Raw genomic sequence first — 19,264 nt, 5'->3', positions numbered from 1 at the left:
TGTAACTTGGCTTCTCGCAGTGAGGGAATCGCCAGAAGGCCCTTGGCGCTGGACCTCAGTGTCCTGCCAGAACGATGGGGGTGGAGATGCTCCTTCAGGTATACTGGACCGAGGCCGTTTAGGGCTTTAAAAGTCAGCACCAACAGTATGAATTGTGCTCGGAAATATACTGGGAGCGTACTAGGTCTTTCAAGACCGGTGTTATGTGGTCTTGGTGGCCGCTCCCTGTCACCAGTCTAGCTGCCACATTCTGGATTAGTTGTAGTTTCCGGGTCACCTTCAAAGGTAGCCCCACACAGAGTGCATTGCAGTAGTCCAAGCGAGAGATAACTAGAGCATGCACCACTCTGCGGGCAGGTAGGGTCTCAGCCTGTGTACCAGATGGAGCTGATAAACAGCTGCCCTGGACACAGAATTGACCTGCACCGCCATGGACAGCTGTGAGTCCAAAATGGCTCCCAGGCTGCGCACCTGGTCCTGAATGGGGTACAGTTACCCCATTCAGGACCAGGGAGTCCCCCACACCTGCCTGCCTCCTGTCCCCCAAAAACAGTACTTCTGTCTTGTCAGGATTCAACCTCAATCTGTTAGCTGCCATCCATCCTCCAACTGCCTCCAGACACTCACATAGGACCTTCACTGCCTTCACTGGTTCTGATTTGAAAGAGAGGTAGAGCTGGGTATCATCCGCATACTGATGAACACCCAGCCCAAACCCCCTGATGATCTCTCCCAGTGGCTGCTTGTAGATGTTGAAAAGCATGGGGGAGAGGACAGAACCCTGAGGCACCCCACAAGTGAGAGCCGAGGGGTCTGAATACTCATCCCCCACAACCACTTTCTGAACACGGGCCAGGAGGAAGGAGCAGAACCACTGTATGACAGTGCCCCCAGCTCCCAGTCCCTCTAGACAGTCCAGAAGGATGTTATGGTCAATGGTGTCAAAAGCCGCTGAGAGATCCAGCAGAACTAGGAAACAGCTCTCACCTTTGTCCCTAGCCCACCGGAGATCATCAACCAGTGCGACCAAGGCAGTTTCAGTCCAATGATGAGGCCTGAATCCCGACTGGAAGGGATCCAAATGGTCCGCTTTTTCCAGGCATGATTGGAGTTGTTCAGCAACCACTCGCTCAGTCACCTTGCCCAAGAATGGAAGATTTGAGACTGGGCGATAGTTGGCCATATTGGCCGCATCTAAAGATGTTTTTTTAAGAAGCGGTTTAATAACCGCCTCTTTCAGCGGGTCTGGGAAGGCTCCCTCACGGAGGGAAGCATTGACCACCCCACGAAGCCCATCGCCCAGTCCTTCCCGGCTAGCTTTTATAAACCAGGATGGGCAAGGATCCAGGAGACAGGTGGTTGGCTTCACTCGTCCAAGCAGCCTGTCCACATCCTCGGAGGTAACAGATTGGAATTGATCCCACACAACTTGACTAGACAGGGCTCTAGCACTCTCCCGCCCCGGCCATGCTCCCATGGTGGAGTCTACTTCTTCCCGAATCTGAGCGATTTTATCTGCAAAAAACTTTGCAAAATCATTGCAGGAGATCATGTGGCCCGTACTGGGCCCCGATGTCACAGGTGGTTCTGCTAAATTGTGAACCACCTGAAAAAGTCTCCTGCTGCTGTTTTCTGCAGATGCAATAGAGGCGGCGAAGAAAGTGTTCTTCGCCATTGCTATCGCCACTTGGTAGGCTCGACGTTGAGCTCTAACCTGTGTCTGGTCAGATTCGGAATGAGTTATCTGCCACCGGCGCTCTAGCCGTCTCAACGATTGTTTCATTGCCCTCAGATCCATGGAAAACCACGGGGCTGTCCGGGCTCCATGCAATCGGAGAGGGCGCTTCGGAGCCAAACAGTCAATAGCCCTGGTTAACTCCACATTCCAGCGGGCCACCAGGGAATCGGCTGAAAGGCCATCAACATGGGATAAAGCATCCCCTACCACTCTCTGGAAACCATTTGGATTCATTAAGTGGCAGGGGTGAACCATCCTCCCTGCAGTGGAGTAGGGTCACAGAGAAGTCCAGTTGCACCAGGAAGTGATCTGACCACGGCACTTCTTTAGTTTTGCTTTTACTTAGTGTCAGATCACCCACATCCATAGAGGTGAACACCAGGTCCAAGGCATGTCCACGGTTATGAGTTGGGCCAGACTTATTCAGGGACAGCCCCATGGAGGCCATGCTTTCCACAAAGCATGGAATTTCCATGAATAAAGAAGGTCCCATGGTGGTTTAAAAAGCAGAACATATAATATCTGTCCAATACAAAAATAAAAACCATTGAATAAATACAATTATTATAATAAGCAATACATAACAGAAGACATTTTCCAATAAAATGCAGGTTATCATTATAGCAGCAACATTGAAAATTGGGAAGAAAATCAGCAGTAGGGTATCTAAAATACAAGAATGGGGCACAGTGCATAGCAAATGAGCATCCTCTAGACATTGTCAGGAGTGCTCTGATGGTGTTTCCTGCTTGGCAGGGGGTTCGACTCGATGGCCCTTGTGGTCTCTTCCAACTCTATGATTCTATGATTGCTGGACTATAACCCTCATGACCCCTTACCATTGATCATGCTGACTGCTGGAAGTTGGGAGTCCAGCAACATCTGAAGAGCACAATACTGGCTACCACCAACACAAGCGTATCAGGGTTATGTCTCCATATTGCTATCCAGGTCAACAATCTATCACTCTCTCTGGCATGTGGCATGTTTTTTGAGAGAGATCATGGGTACGGTTAATACCCAGCTGGTTATATGTTTTGCAATTGTTTCTTCTCCCCAGGGCACCCCTGCTATGGATGTTACGAAGGTAGCGATTGCTGTTCTGATCAGTTACCTGTCACAATCAGCACTGTTTCCATTCCCCTGTAGCTCAGTAACTGCCAAATGCTCCATTATCTGTCCCTCTGTCTGCAATTTAACGAGTGTTACGCAGCTTACATAGGTATTTACCGTACATACCCTACACAACCATTTATGTAAATTTCAGAGGAAATCAAATGGCAAAACAATTTTTTAAAATTGAAATTTATAGATTGTTTGCAGACTAGAGAAAGAAAGAGCAGCAGCAGCAACAAAAACAACAACAACAACAACAACATTTTTCATGCACCACATAGTTAAACTATGGAACTCAACAACAACAACATTTTTCATGCACCACATAGTTAAACTATGGAACTCAGTCCCACCAGAGCAATGGTGGCAACCAGCTTTGATGGTTGTAAGATCCAAGAGCAGGCTTTTGAAATTTGCTAGGAATCTTACACCCTACCACTACTGAAAAATTATGGCCATATTCACAGCATACATGTAAATCACTACAGTACTACTTTAACTGGCCATGGCTTCCCCAGAAGAATTCTGGGAACTGCCATTCATTAAGGGTGCTTGGACAGCCCCAACTCCCCTCACAGAGCTATAGTTCCCAGAGTTTCCTGTGAAGAGGGGTTGTTAAGTCATTCTGAGAATTTTAGCTCTCTGAAGATAATAGGAGCCTCCCAGCAACTCTAAGCACAATTCAAAGTTTTGGTGTTGACCTTTAAAGCCCTAAATGGCTTCGGTCCAGTATACCTGAAGGAGCATCTCCACCCCCATTGTTCTGCCCGGACGCTAAGATCCAGTGCTGAGGGCCTTCTGGCAGTTCCCTCCCTGCGAGAAGCAAAGCTACAGGGAACCAGGCACAGGTCCTTCTCGGTAGTGGCACCTGCCCTGAGGAACACCCTCCCATCAGATGTCAAAGAGATAAACAACTACCTGACATTTAGAAGACATCTGAAGGCAGCCCTGTTCAGGGAAGTTTTTAATGTGTGACATTTGATGTATTTTTAATCCTTGTTGGAAGCCGTCCAGAGTGGCTGGGGAAACCCAGCGAGATGGGTGGGGTACAAATAATAAACTATTATTAATATTAACAAACTACAGAACTCTTGATTGCTTAATGCCATATCACAGTGCATTAGATGGATAGTGTTGGTGTGATAGAAGTCTTCCTTCTCCCCATTAGACTGTTAACTCTTTGATTCAAGATCCTGTTTGGTTTGGTTTATGAAAATGGATAGCAAACTGTATATAAATAAGAGTTCCAGGCAAATGCCGCCTGACTAATGTAGCCTGGCAACTATCTCCTCTTTCTCTAGCTAATTTGGCTGCCAAGAAAACAGAACTCTGGTGCCACCTTTAGGACTAGCAATCATGACATTCTTCTACTCTGAGAACCTCTCTCCCCTTTTGTCACCACCCTCTGAGTTTAGAAATCAGCTTTTTCTTTTACCTAACTCCTAGCCCAGGACAACAGTCATTCAAACCCTTCCAATCCTATTCCCTAGTAGTAGCTTTAACTTCTTTTCTCACTCCCTGGGCCAGCCTCTCCACGAGACTGAGGGAGGAAGATGCCCCAGGTGGAAAGGTGGAAGGGAGGGATGTCATAAAATTCCAACAAAAATAGAAACTGGAGCATAAATTGCTTATTCATCCCATATCTGGAACAGAAATCATTCCAGCAAATGGGGTTGGTATTAACTGCTGCTGCTGCTGCTGCTTTCAGCCAGCCAACAGTATGGTGCAATGGTTAGAGTGTTGGATTATAACTTGGGAGACCTAGGTTTGAATCCCCACTTAGTCATGAAGCTCACTCTCTCAGCCTAACCTACCCTCACAGGATTGTTGTGAGGATAAAATGAGGGGGGCGGGTCATGTAAACTACCCTGAGCTCCTTGAAGGAAAAGGAGGCATATACCGTATTTTTCACTCTATAGGACGCACCGGATCATAGGAGGGGGAGAACAGGGGAAAAAAATTCTCCCCCTCTCTGCTCAGCACCATTCAGCGAAGCGGCAGGAGAAACGGAGCCCCTTCCATTTCTCCTCCCACTTCGCTAAAGGGGCACTACGCAGAGAGGGAAAACTGTGCAGCGCCTCTCCAGCGAAGCGAAGCCTGGAGAGCAAGAGGGATCGGTGTGCACCAACCCCTCTCGCTCTGGGGGCTTCAGGCGGCTATCCTCAAGCCTTCGGAGCACAGTGGGAACTCCTGCTGCGCTCTGAAGGCTTGTGGATAGCTGCCTGAAGCCTCTGGAGCGCAGCGGGAGTTCCTGCTGCGCTCCGGGGGCTTCAGGTGGCTTCAGCGAAAGCAACGCGAAGCCTCCGGAGTGTGTGGGGGGAGCTCTCCCTCTGCACTTCGGAGGCTTCGAGTTGCTATCGCTGAAGCCAAGGAGCCTGCATTCGCTCCATAAGACGCACACACATTTCCCCTTAATTTTTGAAGGGGAAAAAGTGAGTCTTATAGAGTGAAAAATACAGTAAATGTAATAAATAAAACTTATTTATTTATTTCCCCCTTCCCCTCATTTGTATAGTGTTTCCTTTTCACTGAAATGGAGGGGCTGGAATAAAATAATGACACCAGAGTAGACATAAGTTATTATGAAAGTTACATCATTTTGCCCGCAGTAGACAGCAGCATAAATAATGCTGGTTTTGGTGGAAGGTAAAACTGCAGTGAAGTGGAAATGGGTCTGCAGGCAATGAATACCATGCAGAATGGAATGAAGTGTCTCATCTTAAGTCCCTGTTGGCGAGATGGCAGAGCTGGGCATATGTGCTTCATGCAGCCTGTCCTGTACCTCCTAAATTAGTCTCAGCTGCAGCAGAGGATGCTAAGATAAGATTCAACTGCCAGCGTTTGTAGCTTTTGTATATGGGATTTCAATGAATGTCAGCTTGCCTTTTGCCTCTGAAAGGTCGTGGCTCACTGGTAGAGCATCTGCTTTGCATGTAGAAGGTCCTAGGTTCAAACCTCTGCAGTATTTCCCGGTGGGGCTGGGATAGCCTGGGCAGGTACCACAGAGAGACCAGCTGCCAGTCAGTGTTGACAACACTGAGCAAGGCAGACTTATGGTTTGACTCAATACAAGGCACCTCTCTGCACTCCTATTTAATCCAACCCTTTATTCAGAAACCACAAGGACTAGAATCCTGCTTGCAAGAAGGCCCCAGGTTCAATCCCTGCCATCTCCTAGTAGGGCTGGGAGAAATTCCCTTCCTGAAACCCTGGAAAGACACTGCCAGTCAGTGTCAACAATATTGAGCTAGGTGGACCAATGGCTCTGACCTGGATATACCATTGATTAAAATGAGATGAGGGTTGGGCAATGAAGGTCTTTTGCTTCTATCCAAAACTAGCTGTCAACTCCTGACTACAACTAATGAGAATAAAGTGCTGTTAGAGAACTGTTTCTTAATATTAAAGATTATCAAGAAGATTGGCAGATGGGACATGAAAAAGACTTAAGAGCCTCGGATTTGAGATCTCCAGGTTGATGGACTGTTGTAAGCCGATGGAACTGTTGGCAGGGGCCGAGACCGGGGAGGGGAGACGGTGAAAGAAAACTGGGAATTTAAAGTGTATATATTGAGATTTTTTTTTTTAAATTGCTTTTAAGGAGAGATGGAGAAATCGTGGAATGGAATTTTTATGACCCTAGGGGAAATGTCTTAAGAGAATAGGTTTAAATATATCAGTTTTAATGAGAAATAAGATTAAATAAAGTAAAAGTGGATGGCTAATTGGTGAAAGAGAGAATGGAAAATTACAGTATATTAAGATAAATTATTAAGATAAAAATAAAGATGAAGGATTTGCTGAAATATCTATTTGAACTAGAAAACAAAGAGGGGAGGTGTGAGGAGGTCAAGAAAATAAGTCATAGGAAAAAAATTATGTAAAGGTTTAACTTGTTTTTTTTTCCTGTTTTGATTGTATGTATTTTTAATTTTTTTTTCCTTTTTATCTGTTTTTGTTTTTCTTGCTTTTTCTATTTTTTGCATTTTTTCTTGGAAATGTTTCGTGGTTTTTTTTGTATTGTGTTTTCTGTTTTTTATGTTGCAATGTTTTAAAACCTGAATAAATATTATTAAAAAAAAAAAAGAGAATAAAGTGCTGTTAGATTCAAGGGTCTTTTTCTCAGGTAAATGGTGTTAGGGTTGCAGACTGTCTCTAAATCCTGTGCCATGCTTTTATGGGCCTGGAATATCCTTACCTGGGCCACAGACTGTGGATTTGATTCCGGTTTTCTCCAGCACTGGAACTCGGTTGATGGCTCCTTCAATGTGCTGTGTAAACACATCCCAATCCAGATCAAAGAGGCCAAAAGCAAACTTGTCCAGCACCTGAAAGAGCCAGCATGCTCATTTCCAAATGTTCTGCCCCCTCAAGAAGTTTTCAAAGATGGGGATTCAGTTTTGGACATCTGTGATTGCCAGTCCAATGCTGTCCTGCTATGGTCAAGACAGAAGCCCATGTCCTTCATTTCAGGAAGGAGAGAGCTATTGAGGGCTACTAGCCATGATTGCTATGCTCTGCCTCCATGAACAGAGGCAAAAACACTTCTGAATACCTGTTGCTGGAAACCACTGGAGGGGAAGAGGGCTCTTGTGCTCAGAATCTGCTTGTGGGTTTCCCACTTGGTCATTCGAACAGGATGCTGGACTAGGTGGGCCACTGGCCTGATACAGAAGGCTCTTCTTATGTCCATACCAAGCCTGACCTGTCCACACTGCCTGCCCATCACAGGTGACAGTGCTGCAATCCCTTTCTCCACCTCAAGGAGGGGCTCCAATATCTGTGCAAGAGTTCACACACAGCTTTCTTAAGCGGGGACTGGTTCACACACCAGCAGGTTCTTTGTGCAAGCCCTGGAATTTTAACGACACCTCTTCAAGGTAGACCAAGGTAGTGCCTTCAAAATCCTCCAGAAACATCTCTGATTTCAAAGTCGTCTGGGCTTGTAAAAAGTAGTGTTTTAAGCACCTTGTTCAACACACACACACACACACACACACACACACACCCCTCTCTCTCTCTTCCCAGCCTCATGCAGTGCTGTGCTTTTTTAAATTCCTTATGAACACCACTCACCTCCTCCCAGAAGATGGGATTTGACTCATATCCACCCACAGAAAGGGCATCGCCTTGGAGACGCAGATACACGGAGGTGTCATGATCTCGAACATTTGGCATGTTCTAAAAATACCCAAAGAGGAAAAACTAACAAATCTGGGGGAAGACACAGCATGTTCACATACGCACACACACACACACACACACGCACACACAGTGTTTGCTTGTTTGTTTGTTTTTAACTGTGTCACCTGGTGCCCAACCTTTTTTATTTTTATTTTCCTGGGTGCTTTACAATCATTTTAAGGCCTACTGTGATTTTAAGAGCTCTGATAGCAGAATGTATTTTTTTTCTGCTCCTGGATTTATTTATTTATAGATTGTTTATAAATGACGATATACATTATGGTGATGTACAGCAAAATCGCAACTTTGTAAAATTCTAAAGTCATAAAATGCAGACCAAACGGCCATGAATTAAATTAATTTCCTAAAATCACTTGGGGGGGGGATGCTTTCAAAAGGTGATGAAATATCAGAATCATAGGTGCTGTCTGATTTCAACAGAAGTACTGTATGTATATTGTTAGTTTTGCAGTGACGATGCTTGGCTATGGCAAGAACAGGATGCTAGACTCAGTGGGCTTGCAATGTCATCCTGCCAGGCTTTCCATGTGCTCTGTCCCCTGACCGATTTCTCCCCTTTGACACCCCAGAGTCTCACTCCAGAAGCTCTTGATTCATGGGGATGTTTTAGGGTAGATGTAGATCCTATGGTAAAGCTGGAGCAAAGCCACTTCTGCCCTGCAAAAGGAGGTGGTGTTGCGGGCTTCACGCCCCCACCACACGTGTGGCGGCTGGCGCTCAGCCTCCACACGATAGAGGGAATCACCGGCCGCATCACCCCCCAGACAGCCAATGGGCTGGCTCGGGGGGCGTGGCTGCCCTATTTAACACAGGCGTGACCTGGGATCTCCCTCTTCTGCTGCCTCCAGCTGGGACCAATGCCTAAGTCAATACCACTCATCACCTGTAACCAATAAAGTTGTGGCCTTAATTAGCTCATTAACCTTAATAATTGTGTCATGTGTCTTCATTTCCACTGGGGGGGGCGGGAACTCACCACGCAACTGAGCAGCCTTGCCTGGTGCTCTGGTGACCTCCCATCCATACTACCAGAGTGCATTGTATGTGGGGCTGCCCTTGAAGGCAGTCTGGAGTGTACAGCTAATGCAGAACGAGGCTGCCAGGCAGATATGTGGGGCAGCCTGATGAGACCATGTGCCCCCTGCAAATACTGAAATTACTAGTTCAGTTAGTGTTATTGCTTTGAACTGTTTTTGCAAAAGCATTTTTAATGATATAGTTACTGATGCATTTGCTGCCCTGGACTCCTTTGGGAGGAAAGGCAAGATACAAAATTAGTGGTCGTGATAGTGGTAGCAACCAAAGTAATAGCCATCTGATTAAGCTCACCAAGTGGCCCCTGGAGGGGCTAGAGTAAAGTGAAGGGCATAGGATCCTACATCGGCTACACTGCAAAGTGATTTGGTGAAGAAGAAAAGGACACACACACACACCCCAATCCGCCACTAAGGGATGTGAGACGTCTTCCACAGCAATCACTGATGCAAAGCACTAGCCTCTCCTGGGCTGCATTAGAGGGTCTTAGAAGGACATCTAGTGGCAATTTGAGGAATAAACCTTCTCGAGACTGCCTAAAAATTACAGGCAGGCACACATCACAAAATTCAGTGCAGACCCTGATTTGGGGCTTTGTAAAATAGCCCAACTTCAGAGAAGGTGCTACATTGGCTGCTCAGTTCAGCTTGGGGTCTGTCTGAGCCTGTTTCATTTCCCCACTATTCATTATTGGAAGGAGGTGGATTGTGGGGGGTGGGAAACTGCAGCTATTCTCCTTATCACAGGACAAAATTTGCAAGCTTGGTGTAGCCCCATCAAATTGCAGATTATGCACACACACCACCACACCACACCCACAAACATAAAAAAAAATTCAGCAGAACTGGATGAAATTTGCAGGCAAGATTGTCCCTTCCAGAGGCACAGTTCTCACCAAATTTCAGAAAAATAGATGCACTGGTTTTCTTGCAGGGGTAGCCGTTACAGTTTTAGGTTGGGCTAAAACAAAAATCACCTAATCTCCCCCAACATTTTACTAGTCAGTAATCCACAATAATGTCTAATAATTTCAGTGGTTCTACTCTGCATATGATTGGTTGGATAAAACCCAATATTTATATCACACTCTTCAATCATTAAAAAACCATGAGCAATCTTCAACAAAGGGTCATGCTGTGGTACACACAAGAGAGAAAAACTAAGAAAGTTAGAAAGCACTGGATTAAAAACTAGTATCTGCAATCCACTAACCTGGATCCCTTCTATCCTCTCTGTGACGACATATGCATGGTGCATTGCCACAAGCGGCACATTAACACCAGCCATCTTCCCCAAGGATTGGGCCCACACACCTGTTGGGAGAAGGAAGATCTACCATTGGATGACCACAGCAATCAGGGATGCCTTCTGGGTGGGAAAGACTCGTTGATGCACTGAGCTCACATCAGCTTCTGATTTGCTTGACAAAGGCCATAGCTCTTTGCATGAAGAAGACTCAGTTAGTACTGGGAAAGTCTCCATCTGAAACCCTGGAGAGCAGCTACCAGGCAGTGTAGAGCTAGAAGGACTAATGGTCTGACTCAGGATAAGGCAGCACACTGGCAGAGCATCTGCTTTGCATGCAGAAGGTCTCAGATTCAGTCCCTAGTGGCATCTCCAGGTAGGGCTGGGAGAGATCCGCTGTCTGAAACCCTGGAAAGCTTCTGCTAGTCAATGTAGACAATGCTAATTGAAATGGACCAAGATAGAAGGAACCCCAATGGATCGTGGTCCTAGAATCTGGAAGGAGGAGACATTTTTCTTACCCATGCAGTTCACTACGCAGGGAGTCTGGATGGTTCCATGGTCTGTCACTACAGCTGCTACCCGTCGGGCTCCCATATCATCCTCCCTTAATTCAATGCCTATCACAGGGCAATTCTCAATCACCTAGACAAAGCAAAGTGGCAAAGAAGCTGCATGTTTTTCATTCCTGCACTTAAACCCACCCTTCTTCAAGGAGGCATACGCAGTTCTCCCCCTCTCCATTTTATCCTTACAACAACCCTGTGAGGTAGGTTAGGATAAGAGACAATTACTGGCTCAAGGTCACCCAGTGAGCTTTATGGCCCTTGTGACTCACCAGAGCTCCTCGGGCGGTGGCTGCCCGGGCGAGGGTCGTACAGGTCCCAGCAGGATCCATCGTGCCATCCTTGGGGACGTAGAGTGTGCCATAGAGGTCATCCACATTCATCAAGGGATACAGGTCTTTTGTTTCCCCAGGCGATAGGACATACGATTCAATACCATAAACTTTACCTAGCTAGAAAGCATATCAAGAGGACAAGTGTCTCACAAAACAACATCCAAGAGACTGACTAGTGGATCAAGCAGAGATCTATCTAGTTCTGTCCTCACAGCAGCCAGCTAAATGCCCCAATAGGAAACCTGCAAGCAGGACCTGAAATGGGACAGAATTAGCTCCTCAGGCCCTCCCTCCTCAATAGAGGAGAGGAACCAGATAGGACTTTTTCTACTTACAGACATGAGCCTTTTGTATTCGTCCAATCTTTGCTTGTTAGAGGCAATGAAGAGGCCACCATTTTGAATCCATCCCGTGTGGAGGCCTGTCTCCTGCTCTAGGTCTTGGCTAACGACGGTACGAGTATGAGCCAACAATTCAACCTCCACATCACTGGGGCGCAATTGCCACAGCAGGCCTAAGCGAGACAGGAAGGGAAGGAGGTAAACTATTATTCAATATGGATGCAAGGTGGTGTCAGTTTCCATTGTGGCCCAGGTTCGGCACACAAAGCACTGTTTCCATTCCACAATGGTTTGGTCTGCAAACCGAAGACGACAATAGTGAATACCGATTTATATTTGCTGGATCTGTTTCTGTTCCAGACATGGGGCAAGTAAGGCAACACTGACCATTTTCCCATTCCTGTTTCCATCAGAATTTTCTGGCATCCCTGTTCTTCAATGAGCAGGGGAAATTGGACACTGTGCCACATTTAAGGCATGCATAAACTATCAGTGATCAGGATCTCTTGTCTCTGCCAGAAGAAGGGAGCATCCTCTATGAGCACAGGGATGAAATTCGTCAGAAAAGAACAACTGCCGCTGCCATCCCTCCTGCAGGAGGCAGAAATGGCCATCAACTTGGATGGCTTGAAAACAGGATTCGACAAATTAATGGAGGAGGAGGCAGCTACCAATGGCTACTAGCCAAGACGTCTATGTTCTGCCTCCACTGACAGAGGTGGTACGCCTCCAAATACCAGTTGCTAAGAACTGCAGGTGGGAAGAGTGCTGTTGCTTCCAGGACCTGCACAAGCATCTGGTTGGCAACTGTGAAAACAGGATGCTGGACTACTTGGGCCATTGGCCGGATCCAGCAAAGTTCTACTTATGCTCTTAAATTCAGGCATTCTCTGCAGCAGACCCTAAGCTGCAGCGCTGCCTCCGCCACAGAGATGCACCTTGCATCAGGGTCGCTGTGAGTGGTGCAATGACGTGTGAACACCAACCTAAGCTCTTTGGAGAAAAAGCAGGGCTGAAATTTGGTAAAACAAATAAATAAATATTGGAAGCTTTCATTTTTTTTGCATTGTAGTTTTTGCCTTCTTACTTTATGGCTGAATCATTGAGCTTTTGTTGGATTTTTTTTACATTGTAGCTTTGTTTTGTTTGTTTTTACTTTATGACAGATTCATTAAGTTGTTTATTGGACCCGTGGGGGCTTTTTTTTGATAATTTTTGAATATTGTTGTTTTTCTGTTAATTTTTATTACTTCATTCCCCTCACTAAGATTGAAGAGCAGGTTACAAATACTGTAAATGAATGAATGAATGTACACCACCCATCTGACTGGGTTGCCCCAGCCACTGTGAGCAGCTTCCAGTGGATATGAAAACATAATAAAACATGGGTAGGCAAACTGGCCAGATCCAGCCCTATCACCTTCTAAATCTGGCCCGTGAACAATCCAGGAATCAGCGTGCTTTTACATGAGTAGAATGTGTGCTTTTATTTAAAATGCATCTCTGGGTTATTTGTGGGGCATAGTAAATCATTCATTATTTTTTTCCAAAACATAGTCCGGGCCCTGATATAGTCCGGTCTGAGGGACAGTGGACCAGCCCCCTGCTGAAAAAGTTTGCTGACCCCTGTAATAAAGCATCAAACATTAAAAACTTCCCTTTCCAGGGAGGTTTTTGCCTTCAGGTGTCTTCTAAAAGTCAGATAGTTGTTTATTTCCTTGACATCTGATGGGAGGAAGTTCCACAGGGCAGGCACCACTACCAAAAAGGCCCTCTGCCTGGTTCCCTGTAACCTCACTTCTCACAGTGAGGGAACCGCCAGAAGGCTCTTGGTGCTGGACTTCAATGTCCAGGCAGAATGACAGAGATGGAGACGCTCCTTCAGGTCATATCAGAAATATAACAAATGATCATCATAATCTCTGGCACAGCCAGCAGACAGAGCCTCCACAGGCCTCTCCAGAAATCTAATTACATTTCTTTCCCCTTTCCCTTTACCTGCTGTGTGCCAGGTGGTCCCTGAGGTCAAGCGGTCCCTTTCCAGTAAAACAACGTTAGTCACCCCCATCTTAGCAAGATGATAGGTGGTCTGGCACCCTAAGCTGCCTCCGCCCACCACCACCACGTCAGCAGATGCTGGGACTGGCTTGGTGGGCCCTTGGCCCTGAGGGGCCTCTTCCTTCAAGGTCTTCTGATAAGGGACACTCTTTTCGGTCTGCTGGCCTGTCGTCCTGCTGCTAAAGAGTCGTGTGTGTCGCCAGGGACATGGCGGTTGGAAGGAAGAGGCAATTCGAAATGCCTGCTTCAAGGTGGCCATGGCGATCTGGAGAAGAAAGAAAAGGCGTTGATGCAACTCGCCAATCTATGGAGTCGAAATCCTTCTCTTTAACAAATGGGTGCTTATCATTCCCAAGTCAATGTGTTTAGCCTGAGGGTAGCAGAAGCGAACACTGCTTTCTTCCTGTAGTGATGAGGGTGTTAGAAGCAGTTGTAAAGGAAAGGTGAAGGAGAGGAGGAAGAAGAGAAACTTCAACTTGGGTGCTTTTCCACTTACATCATTCTCATGGTCATTTAAAGGGTTGGGGTGCTGTAAAATCATACAGCCTAAAATTACCCAGCTGCACCTCTGTTTCTCTCTGAGGAATCCCAGCAAGCTTAAAAAAAACCCCGAATCCCCCAGAACACATTCTCAAAAACACTGCTCCATATTAAATGAACTATAAATAAGGCAACAAAACTCATATTCATGTTTTAACTTGTATTGTACTAGACACTTCTTAATTAAGTGTCTTCATTTGGCCAAGCCCTGGGGCAATCCAATTTTGGATAGCAAGGTTGCGGGGAGGGGTGTGTGGAAGGGTGGTTCTAGTTGCTGGAGGGTCAGGACAGGGTGTGTCTTTCCTTCATCTGAACTTCAAGCCAGAGAGTCTGCAGGAAGCAGAGGAGGTTCTGTCTCTGCACAGAACCAGGGAGAGGGAAGAGATGCCTAGACTGCTCGACATGCAGAAGCAGAATTCAAAGTCTCCCTGCTTGAAACCCTGGAGAACTGCTGCCAGACATTGTTGACAACACAGTGGCACCTCGGGTTACAGACGCTTCCGGTTACAAACACTTCAGGTTACAGACTCTGCTAACCCAGAAATAGTACCCCGGGTTAAGAACTTTGCTTCAGGATGAGAACAGAAATCGTGCAGTGGTGGCGCAGCGACAGCAGGAGGCCCCATTAGCTAAAGTGGAGCTTCAGGTTAAGAACAGACCTCCAGAACGAATTAAGTTCTTAACCCGAGGTACCACTGTACTGAGCAATGTAAACCCCAATGGTTTGGACTCTGCAAAAAGCAGCTTCCAGTGTTTTGATAAGAGTTCTGCTATGCTTCCCTTTTCATTAATCATCCATTTGCTTTTATCCTGCCTCTCATTTTGAAATTCTATTATTATTACTGGGTTATATACAATGTTTGTACTACCTTTAATTGAAATTAATGGCATGACTCACTTAGGCCCATGAATTTTAATGGGTCTGCTTCATGCGAGACAATCCACTATTATTTCATTTATATCCCACCTTTGTTGCCAAGAGCCAGTGGTTAGGAGCTTTGGACTTGCATATGAGAGCTGGCCTGGTTTTATTTCACTGCTCCTAATTCCAAGCTCCAGCGTGCACACCCCACCCCCTCCAGGCTCCTCCACTATTCCATCAGAGTGAGTTTCTTGGAATCCTGCACATTCAACGAATTCATCTGTCTTTTGCAGTAGGGACCTGAGACTCTGCTTTTGTAGTAGGGACCTGAGACTCTCATTTGCAACACACACACACACACACACACCCTTTCCAATAGATGAAACCTTGTTTGAAAAATAGAAATTTTCCAACACAGCTCTCTGATATGAATATAAACACCACACCTTGAAAGAGACAGAACAGAACAGGGCAAATGCTTAAAATACACATTCCCATTCAATGCAGGAATTTCAGCTATAATATCCATGACAGAAGGCCATCCAACCTCTGTCTAAAAACCTCCAAGAAAGGAGAGTCCACCACCTCCAGAGGGAGTTCATTCCACCACCTAACAGCTCTTACTGTCAGAAAGTTCTTTCTGAAATTGTTGGTACAGGTTCTAACATCCAGAGCAGTAGAAAACAAACTTGTTCCATCTTCCATATAGCAGCTCTTTGGATATTTGAAGAGGGCTATCATATCTCCTCCTCTTTCCAGGCTAAACATCCCCAACTCCCTCAACCATTCCTCATAAGGCTTGGTTGCCAGACCATCAATCATCTTGGTCGCCCTTATTTGCACACCTTCCAGCTACTCAATATCCTTCTTAAACTGTGATGCCCAGAAGTGGACACAGTACTCCAGGTGTGGTCTGACCAAGGCAGAATAGAGCAGTACTATCACTTCCCTGTTGATGCAGCCTAGAATGTATTAGCTTTCCTTGCTGCTGCATCTCACTGTTGACTCATGTTCAGCTTGTGATCTACTAAGATCCCAAGATCTTTTTCATATGTACTACTCACAAGCCAGTGTCCCCCGTTTTATATTGGCGCATTATATATGCTTGCTTACTGAGACATAAATATAAAGCTGACTTACAACAGGTCAAAAATAAAGGACTTCTTCATGCAACAAAGAGTTATGGAACTTGCCTGCAGGAGGCAGGAATGGCCACCAACTTGGACGGCTTTAAAAGAGGATTAGCCCCATTCATGCAGAATAAGGCTATCATGCTTTACACAGTTGATGCATGGAACACATAACATCCACTTCATACACAGCTCATATGCATGCCAAACACCACCCTCAAATGCAACAGAAAAGACAGTCAGCTCCATCCTGTTTACCTCTGAAGTCAGGTTGCTGCCGGATTCTTCTCTCTGGCTGCTAGAAGTGCCGGACTGGGCTGTCAACCACGCTGCTATTACACAAAAAAATTAAGCAAGAGTTGAAAGAGGACACCAGAACAGAAGTGAAGGCAGCAGCTGCTGCTGCTATTGGCCAGGGGCTGCTAGTCCCAGAGTCCAGTCAGTGCATTTCTGGGAATGTGGAGTGACGTGTACACAGCTCATGTGCATGGGCATAGCCAAGGGGGAGCAGGCAGGGGCAGCTGCCCACCCAAACCAATAAAAATCTATAAAAATGCATAGCTAACTTAGGTTCTCCCCTGCCAAAAAAAGGTCTGCCCCTCTAACAAAAGTCCTGGCTGTGCCCATGCTCATGTGGACATATCCTGCCTCAGAAGAAGAAGCTCCATCTGTGCATCTGTGCTCATTTGGGCAGCAAGCTTTGGCAGAGTCTGGCTTGAAATAGAATCACGCAATCCTATGCTCCAATAGGCAAGCACAGATGTTTTTGGCACAATTAACAAAACGAAGGCATGCCTTGCGTTGAACTTTGCACAGTACTAACTTGTGGGATTTGTTGATAGAAAATCTGTTGTCAGTGGCAGCACCGGGGGCGGGGTAGAATTCATGTGGGCACAGCAGGGCAAAGTATATTTGTAAACTAACAGCATGTGTTAATAACCAGCAATGTAAGTAGCAATTGTGGGGGGAAGCGAATTCCTTGTTTAGGGGGGTATTGGCCCCCCCCCATGCCACACATGTTTGTATTATGTTTGCCATACATCTGGGATTTCCTGGACATATACAGAATACTGCAGTCAGCAGCAGTGTCTGGACTGAAATAGGTGTTTTTAAAAAAATAAAATAAAAAATTAATTAATTAATAACCAATGTCCAGGAAAATCCGGACATATGGCAAAAAAAGCTCAACAATTTTTTTGTTTGATGGTTGTTTAAAGAAACATCAGACAATATCATGCTGGAGGAGAGGTGGCAACTGAATGGATCTCCCCCCCCCCCCAAAAAAAAAAATACATTGGGGAGATATTTGGGGCAGAGGTAGATTTCACAGGAACAGAGACTCATAAATGGCAGTTAATCCAAGTCTGCAAAGTGAATATTTATGCGTTTCCAAAGCTTTATACATAGCACTGGTCAGGTTTTCTAGATATTCTTTTTTTATATCACACCTTTTCCTCCACGGAGCATAAAGCGGCGAACATGGTTCTCCCCCTCTCCATGCTACCTTCACAACAACCCTGCGATGAAGGGATAGGCGGAGAGAGACAGCGACCGGCCCAATGCCACCCAATGAGAGTCATGCTGCTGAGTTCGGGATTTGATCCCCTGCTTTCTCCCAACGGTCTACTCTAAACACAGCTACATCAGCCTTCCAATGTACATAGCCACTTTTACAGAGCTCTCTGCCCCACCGAGCTTACAATCTGATTCAGAACTGGAAGGAGGCAACCGAAGGAGGAGAAGAAGAAGGAAAGACAACCAGCAGAAGAAGAAAGAGAAAGAGAAAGAGAAAGACAAAGAGAGAGAGAGAGAGAGAGAGAGAGAGAGAGAGAGAGTGCAAGTGGCAGTGCATGCGTAAGTTTTCGTGTGAGAGAGAGAGGACTATACCTTTGCTTCTTTCTGAGCTCTTTCAACAGCACCACACTTCCTCTCCCGCGCCAGCAAACGAGGCAACTTTACAGCCAGAACCATTCCTTGTAAGAACAATCAAATGTGGGCAGTGTCGGCTAGCTGGGCTCTTATTGGACAAGAGACTGGAGAGGGAGGGGTTTGCCACAGTGCAGCTGAAGAAGGAGGGGCTGGCTGTGTTGAAACTGGGTTAAAGAGCCAGACCTACCATAGAGGGGAAAGAGGGGCGGCTCAGGGATCAGCTTCCGAGCTCTACTTTTGCACATTGCGATATTCTGTCGGTTGTAGGCTGTGCATTTTCTGAGCTCTGCAAAAAATCCTGTGCACCAATTAAGGAGGAGACTTTTCCTTTCATTAACGTTTCCTTTATTCTATTTGTAAAAAGTATTTCTATTCCACCCCCTTACAAATCATTAGGGAGCTGTCCAGCAAGGTAGAAAATCTTTAAAAGCAGTGTGAAGCAAGTCTTGAAAACGACTGGCTAGACGAAAAATCTTTTTAAACAACTGCCTATGGCTGTCAATGTAAGCGAAAGGTCTTCAAGAGTCACCGAAAAGGGAAAAGTTAGAGGCTGCCACCCGCGTCTCTGCAGGAAGCGTGTTCCATGCAGCATGGGAACAGCAACACCAAACACAGGGCTCCCTCGGAAGGTGGGATTGGGCCCTCTTAACAGGGAGGATGACTAACTTGTAAACCGCTTAGAGGTTTTACTACAATCAAGTGATAAACGTTCTTGAATAAACACATAAATGAAATAATTACCTCCAAGCAGAGCTTTGTGGCACAATAAAGGGCTATCAGTCTTGCAAGCAAAGGGAAAGTTCAAAGTTTCAGAATTTATTTATTTATAAGAATAATTATATTCTGCCATTCATAAAAGAAATCAAAGCTGTTTAAAATAGCAGCACCATCCCCAATACAATAAAAATGAATGTAAAATATATCCTCTCAGCTGTGTGCATTAGCTTTCTGGAATAGAAAGGTTTTCAGCAGAAGGCGCCTGCTGGATTGGGCATGAGAGCCTGCCAATGTTCTCCAAAAGGAGCTGAATTCAGGGCCTTCTCACTGCTTGCTCCCAGACTTTGGAACTCACTCTCGAAGCCAGACCAGCCTTTTCCTTGTTGTCCTTTGACTGGCAGGTGAGGATTTTCTTGCTCCAACAAGAGCAATAATTGACTACTATAA

At 45.9% G+C, this 19,264-nt stretch overlaps 1 protein-coding gene across 1 annotated transcript in view; it reads right to left on the bottom strand.

Moving 5' to 3' along the window:
- Window positions 1–18,152, bottom strand: part of SARDH (sarcosine dehydrogenase) — a 52,439-nt gene extending 34,287 nt beyond the window's left edge. Inside the window, exons 1-9 of the mRNA XM_081846981.1 lie at window positions 18,059–18,152; window positions 16,430–16,503; window positions 13,580–13,904; window positions 11,576–11,754; window positions 11,178–11,357; window positions 10,861–10,984; window positions 10,307–10,407; window positions 7,931–8,035; window positions 7,053–7,182 (exon numbers count right to left, since the gene is read on the bottom strand). Of these exons, the coding sequence (XP_081703107.1) occupies window positions 7,053–7,182; window positions 7,931–8,035; window positions 10,307–10,407; window positions 10,861–10,984; window positions 11,178–11,357; window positions 11,576–11,754; window positions 13,580–13,898 (1,138 nt within the window). The 5' untranslated portion in view covers window positions 13,899–13,904; window positions 16,430–16,503; window positions 18,059–18,152. The remainder of the gene's footprint in view (window positions 1–7,052; window positions 7,183–7,930; window positions 8,036–10,306; window positions 10,408–10,860; window positions 10,985–11,177; window positions 11,358–11,575; window positions 11,755–13,579; window positions 13,905–16,429; window positions 16,504–18,058) is intronic.
- Between the last annotated feature and the right edge of the window lie 1,112 nt (window positions 18,153–19,264).

Source organism: Podarcis erhardii (assembly GCF_964252035.2).
Source record: "Podarcis erhardii genome assembly, chromosome: Z".
Taxonomy (NCBI): domain Eukaryota; kingdom Metazoa; phylum Chordata; class Lepidosauria; order Squamata; family Lacertidae; genus Podarcis; species Podarcis erhardii.
Note: the sequence above shows the minus strand (reverse complement) of the source record. Positions and strands in the feature narration are given on the sequence as shown.